The sequence below is a fragment of the Emydura macquarii genome, unplaced genomic scaffold (assembly GCF_026122565.2).
Source record: "Emydura macquarii macquarii isolate MOO-44397 ecotype Brisbane River unplaced genomic scaffold, CSIRO-AGI_Emac_v2 contig_3602, whole genome shotgun sequence".
Classification (NCBI taxonomy): domain Eukaryota; kingdom Metazoa; phylum Chordata; order Testudines; family Chelidae; genus Emydura; species Emydura macquarii.
Window position 1 is genome coordinate 112810 of NW_027133739.1, and position 6769 is coordinate 119578.

Sequence of the window (6769 nt, forward strand, 5' to 3'; positions counted from 1 at the left end):
AGAAGTAATTGTCACTGTTCACACATTCTCACTTTCTAATCAACGGTTGTGAATAGGCCTCATCTACCCTAACTGAATTGACTTTGTTAGCACTTGCCCTCCCCATTGTTTTTTCTCACCCTTGGATATATATATATACCTCCTATCTGTGATTTCCACTTCATGCATCTGACGAAGTGAGTTGCAGTCCACGAAAGCTTATGCCCACAGATATTTGTTAATCTTTAAGGTGTTTATACGATCACAGAATGAAGTCACAGTCAAAGAAAAAAGATGGACCTTTAATTTTTAGTTGATAACCACCACCCTGTCAGTTTTCGCAGGGAAGCTTTGATCTCCTTGTTTCTCATGCTATAGATGATGGGATTCATCACTGGAGGCAGCACAGAATAGAAAACAGCCACCACGAGATCCAGCCATGACGTCGTGCTGGAGGGGGGTTTCAGGTAGGCAAAGCCGCCAGTGCATACTAACAAGGAGAGCACAGTGAAGTGAGGCAGGCAGGTGGAGAAAGCTTTATGCCGGCCCTGCTCAGAGGGGATTCTCAGCACTCTGCTGATGATCTGAACATACGACGCAGTTATAAAAACAAAGCAGCATAAGGCTAAGCCCGCCCTAAAGAGAATGATCCCCGTTTCAGTGAGGTAGGAGTCAGACCAGGTGAGCTTGAGTAGCTGGGGAATGTCACAGAAGAACGGATCCACCATGTTGTCTCTGCAGAAGGAGATTGCCAACATATTCCCGGTGTGCAGAGTAGAAATGAGAACACCGCTGGCCCAGGCCCCAGCTGCCATTTGGACACAAGCTCCCCTGTTCATCACTCTCTCGTAGTGCAGTGGCTGGCAGATGGCGATGTAGCGATCATACGCCATGATGGTGAGAAGGAAAAAATCTGCTCCGACAAAGAAGAAGAAGAAAAAGACTTGGGTGACACATCCAGCATAAGAAATGAACCTGGTGTTCATGAGGGAATTGACCATGGATTTGGGAAGGGGGACAGAGATGGAGCCAATGTCTAGGATGGACAGATTGATCAGGAAGAAATACATGGGGGTGTGAAGGTGGTGGTCGAGGGCTATGGCTGTGATGATGAGAAGGTTCCCCATCAAGGCTGCCAGGTAAACCACTAGAAACACCACAACGTGCAAAATCTGCAGCTCCCGCACCTCAGAGAATCCCAGGAGAAGAAACTCGGTCACGGTGGTTCGGTTGGATGTTTTCTTCCTCAGCACATTGTGTCTTGCCTGCGGAAGGAAGGGGAAGGGCAACGGTGAGGATTAGAGTGACCGAGGAAATGAACCTGATTCCTCTCTCCATAATAACTGACAATGTGACTGTCAGAGCACAGCCCTGATCACATCCACTGAGCAGGGGCGGTGAGGGCTCCTCGCTGTGGGGCATGGGATGACTAGTCTGATGCGTTATCCCACTGATGTCAATCCGCACACGTCTTGGAAGCTGGGTCAGTTCACACCTGTGAAGCTCTGAGCCAGGACCTGGCATTGCTCATTTACTGCTGTGTTGTATCGTTTCTCTTTGCGACTTTGTGTCTGTGCACTGCGGGTCAGTGGCAATCAGGACGCCTGGGTTCTGTTCTTGGCTCTGCCATTGACCTGCTGTATGACCTTCAGCCAGTCACTTCTCCTCCCTGGGACTCTCTTTCCCTCCCTCTCTTTCACTGCCTGGTCTACAAGGACTGTGAGCTCTTTGGGGAACAGGCTGTGTCTTATTATGTGTATATTCTGTGCACCTCGTTAGAGTATTTGTGCTCAGCTGTCAGCAGTGATGGAGCCTGGTTATGGTGCTAAACAAAGAGGTTTCTAATCCCAGTGACGTCCTCCCTGTCCATCTAAGCTCCATGTCAGGATAGACAGATCTGGCTGCTGGTTTCAACTCTGAAACTAGGTTCGAAGCTCCTAATCCCTATAACACACATTCTGTGGGTATCGGCTTAGCCATTACTCAGTTTTACTTTCCTTTGAAATAGAAATCAAACAGCTGCAACCGAATCAATGGGTTTCCAGTTATGGTGTTATTAGACAACATTAAAGTTTCCCCACCCTTGTTTGAAGTTTAAGTCTGGTTGGAAATTTTCAGTTAAATTTTGGTTGCTTGGCTGGTTGCATTTTTGGATGGAAAATTTGGGTTTACAGCAAAACAACATTTTTCTCACTATGTGTCTGTTTTCATTCAAAAATTTGTTATGCTGGAAAATTGAATACTCAACAAGTAATCCTATTTGGTTTTCATCTTAAATTTACACTTTTCGGCTGAAAGTTTTCAGCTGCCTAAAGGAGAAAAAAAAATGGGTTTGGGGTTTCTGATGAAAAGTTGACATTTTCGAAAGGATGGATTTTGTTTCCTCTGACTGTCTCTAGTTGTTTGAGTAACTTAATAATGAAATCCTTAACGAGTGCTGACAGCAATTCTGATTCGTGTTCTTTAAATTTCCCTTGTATGCTAATCCCCACATATATATTTAATGGAAATAGCACACTTACTGCACTGGTCTATATGGATTTTTCCCCAACAGGTGATGAATCCGGTCGTCCAGCTCCAGGATTCTTCAGTCATTATCTATCTATCTGTTTACACAACAAAGACACAAGTGTATAAGAGTCATCTTACCCCTCACTCTGAGCATGACCTGACAGAACTAGACTCAGACCGGTTGCTCTCTGCAGCTGAGAGTGTGTAGGTGGCTTTGAGTGTCACTGACATTAAAGGAGTGATGCTTCAGGAAGGTGATTTACCCATGTCTATTTCCTAAGGGCTTGTGGGACTCATTCCTGAGAGACCTGAACAGCTCAGAAGCAGAGTCCCAGAGGCCAAACTTCAAAGACTCATCAATTTTAAAGCCAAAAGGGGCCTTTCTGCTCCTCTAGTCTGATCCCCTGCCTAGAACAGGCCCTAGTGACTGACGGGGAGAGGATTCTATTCCAGGTATTTCCTGATTCCCAAGGCCAAGGGGGGACTTAGACCCATCTTAGACCTATGCTGTCTGAACAAGTATATCAGACGCATCAGGTTCCGCATGGTCTCCGTCTCCTCCATCATTCCTGTCCTACATCCAGGGGACGGGTATACTGCCCTCGATCAAAAAGATGCGTATTTTCATATCTCTATTTTACCTGCCCATAGGAGTTCCTAAGGTTCGTGGTAGCAGGGCGCCACTACCAGTTTGGGGCCCTGCCCTTTGGTCTTTCCTCAGTACCCAGGGTCTTTACAAAATGCATAGAGGTGGTGATGGCCCACCTGCGCTGCAGAAGGGTACAAATTTTCCCCTACCTGGATGACTGGCTGATCTGGGGCAAGTCCAGGATCCATTTGAGGAACAGCCTGGGGCTTACTTGCGCAACATGCACCAGACTGGGGCTGCTTGTCAACAAGCAGAAGTCCACACTTACCCCGGTGCAGCGTATAGATTTTATTGGGGCCACACTGGATGCTATACAGGCCAGAGCCTTCCTCCCAGAGCCTCGATTCTAGGCAATGGCAGCCATAATAGCCGATCTCCACAGGTCCCCCACGACTACGGCCAGACACTGTCTGCAGCTGTTGGGACACATGGCAGCCTCTACATATGTGGTGAGGCTGGCTCGCCTCAAGCTTAGGTCTCTCCAGGCGTGGTTGGCCTCAGTGTATGTGCCAAACAGACATTCACTGACTAGAGTGGTCGTGGTTCCCCCACAGGTGCTGACATCCCTCAATTGGTGGAGGGACCCAAGGGAAGTGATGAGAGGAGTCCCGTTCAGAGACTTGGCCCCATCAGTGACTCTCATCACAGATGCATCTGATGTGGGATGGGGAGCCCACATCAGTTGTGACCTGGGCACCCAAGGGCTTTGGTCACCCGAGAAGAGAGCTCTGCACATCAACATACACGAGCTCAGAGTAGTCTGGTTGGCCTGCAAAGCCTTCCTCAGATTCCTGAGGGGCAGGGTGGTCCTCCTCATGGACAATACGGTGGCCATGTTTTATGTGAACAGGCAGGGGGAAGCGCGCTCCTCGGCTCTTTGCCAAGAGGCTATCCGACTCTGGGACTTTGTAGTGAGGCACGATTTTTATTTATCAGCCTCTCACTTCCCCGGGGTCAGGAACGCCGAGGCGGACTGCCTCAGCAGGTCATTCTTGTCTCGACAGGTTATGGATCCCCCAGAGTCAATAATCAGTCAGTTGGATAATACAACAAAATTTTATTAAGGAATATGGGGTACACGCTGTAATACTTAATACATAGCTTAAATGATTATCATATAAAGCAGGCAGAGAAACAAGCAAAACAGTTACTTTTTATATCTCACCACTAGGAACAGAGAAGGAGTCGTAGCATATCATTCGGTACGGGCCGGCTTTCACGATTCGTGCTCAGAGTACGGGAATGGGAGAAGCGGGGCGGTCCAGGTGATCAGGCTGGCAAACACTTTCTCAATTTGGGCATGGGGCGTACCCCTTTTTGTACTAGAGAATGCGTTGCGAGTTTGGTAGCTCTGGATTGGGGGAGGGATATACATTAGTACATGCCAGACTATGACGAGGCCTATGGCCTTGGGTAGAGCTGTTATGGCACGGGATACATAGCCCGTTATCGGTGGGCAGCAAAGACACTGGGGTGCATAGGCGGTTTTCTTATAGCAGCATAACAACTAAATGCTGTAAACAACAGATGCAGCCTAATAAGGTCAGGTCACGGTTTTACTGTTGGCACCGAGGCTGCAACATGCCCCCGGGGCCACCCCAAGCACCCACCGGGCACGGGCGGGGGGCGAGGGGTGGGCATATGCTGGGAATTCTGCTGCAACATTTTCTCACGAAGTGTTGTCTACCACTATTGGGAAAGAGAGAACTTAATAAATAGTATTTATGGGAAAAATGGTCACTGCACCAGGATATACTGACTTCATTTTCCAAGAGTGAGGGGTTCTCCAACTAGACCTGTTCGCGTCAGCCTGGAACAGGAAATGTTCCCCGTGCAAACGGAGGTTGCCCATTAACAGCGGTGAGGGCTCAAAGACTCTGGGATTGAGAGCTGGGCTCCATGTCTGATGCGTTCCTTATAAACTGGATGGGGGGCCTGATGTAATGCATTATCATATAAAGCAGGCAGAGAAACAGGCAAAACAGTTACTTTTTATATCTCACCCCCATCCTGCTCCTGCCTCAAGTCCTTCTCAAAATCAAGAGGGACAGAGCGAACATCATTCTGATCCCCCTGGCGTGACTGAGGCAGCATTGGTACATCATGCTGCTTGACCTCTCCATCACCGCGCCGATTCCGCTACCCAGGCACTACGACTTGCTTTCCCAGGACCAGGGGCGCCTGCTGCACCCAGACCGGGACTCCCTCCACCTGACGGCATGGAGACTCTGTGGCTGACGGAGGGAGAGAGAGCCTGCTCCTTACAGGTCCAACAGGTTCTGCTGGGTAGCAGTAAATCGTCCACGCAGGTTATGTACAGGGCCAAGTGGAGGCAGTTTTCCTGTTGGGCAGAGTCTAGGGGTATACTGCCAAGTTTCTCGCCTATACAGGCGATCTTGGAATACCTGCTGCACCTTAAGCTTCAGGGCCTAGCTCTGGCTTCCCTAAAGGTGCACCTGGCGGCCATCTCGGCCTTCCACCAGCCGATGGAGGGGTGGTCCCTGTTTTCCCACCCCATGTCAGTTAGGTTCCTTAAGGGGGTGGAGAGGACCTTCCCTCAGGTCCAGGTGCTGCCCTGGGATCTCAACCTGGTCCTTACCATGTTGATGAGACCCCGCTTCGAGCCCATGGCCACATACTCCCTACTCCTCCTGTCTTGGAAACTAGCCTTACTGGTGGCCATTACATCGGCTAGGAGGGTCTCTGAGATAAGATCTTTGACCTCGGAGTCCCCCTACACGGTTTTCTATAAGGATAAGGTTTGGCTGAGTCCTCACCCGGCTTTCCTGCCTAAGGTGGTGTCTCAGTTCCATTGTAATCAAGATATCTTCCTCCCTGTGTTTTTCCCTAAACCACACGGTTCGGAGGAGGAGCGGAGGTGGCATTCGCTGGATGTCAGACGAGCCTTGGCCTACTACATCGAGCGGACCAGGCCCTTCCGGAAGTGATTGCAGCTGTTTGTAGCAGTGGCTGACCAGATGAAAGGCTCACCGGTCTCTACCCAGCGAATCTCCAACTGGATTACCGCCTGCATCAGAGCCTGCTATGAGCAGGCGGGGGTGCCCCTTCAGGGTGCTGTGAGGGCGCACTCAACCAGAGCCCAGGCCTCATCCACAGCCTTCCTGGAGCGAGTGCCCCTGCAGGACATCTGCAGAGCAGCGACCTGGTTGTCGATCCACACCTTCACGTCGCACTACGCCATTGTGGAGCAGGCGAGAGAAGACGTGGCTTTCGGCAGAGCTGTGCTGACAAGAGCAGGTCACCAATATCTCCTACCTACCTCCAGGGTATGGCTCATTAATCACCTATATTGGAATGCATGTGAGCAATCACTCAAAGATAGAAAACAAGGTTACTTACCAGTAACTGTTGTTCTTTGAGATGTGTTGCTCATATTCATTCCAAACCCACCCTCTGTCCCCACTGTCGGAGTCAGAAGAAAGAAGGGACTGGAGGCCTGTGGGGCCAGAAGCGCCCTTTATACCATGATATGAGCGCGGCACTCTAGGGGGCGCCTGGGCTGGCCCTGCAGGGCTTGCTAGGGAAAAAAGTTCCGGGAATCTGTGCACTGGGCGTGCACACACCAGCTTCTGTGCTTTCTCTGAGCCAGGATTACCAAGGGATTTGGGC

General features: G+C 50.0%; 1 protein-coding gene across 1 annotated transcript; it reads right to left on the minus strand.

Annotated features, from left to right (window-relative positions):
• Window positions 1-281: 281 nt before the first annotated feature.
• On the minus strand, window positions 282-5822 carry LOC137145583 (olfactory receptor 14A16-like). Its single transcript, XM_067536427.1, has 3 exons — window positions 5739-5822; window positions 1048-1244; window positions 282-954 (listed from the first exon to the last, which is right to left on the minus strand). The coding sequence occupies exons 1-3, from the start codon at window positions 5820-5822 to the stop codon at window positions 282-284; spliced, it is 954 nt and encodes a 317-aa protein (XP_067392528.1).
• Window positions 5823-6769: the final 947 nt, after the last annotated feature.

Excerpts from the sequence above, each read along its gene's own strand:
- LOC137145583 (XM_067536427.1), bottom strand. The coding sequence starts at position 5,822 with ATGGCCACCAGTAAGGCTAGTTTCCAAGACAGGAGGAGTAGGGAGTAT. Across the intron at positions 1,245-5,738 it reads AGCGGGGTCTCATCAACATG|GCAAGACACAATGTGCTGAG; the intron begins GTAAGGACCAGG and ends TTCCTTCCGCAG. Across the intron at positions 955-1,047 it reads CACCACCTTCACACCCCCAT|GTTCATTTCTTATGCTGGAT; the intron begins GTATTTCTTCCT and ends CATGAACACCAG.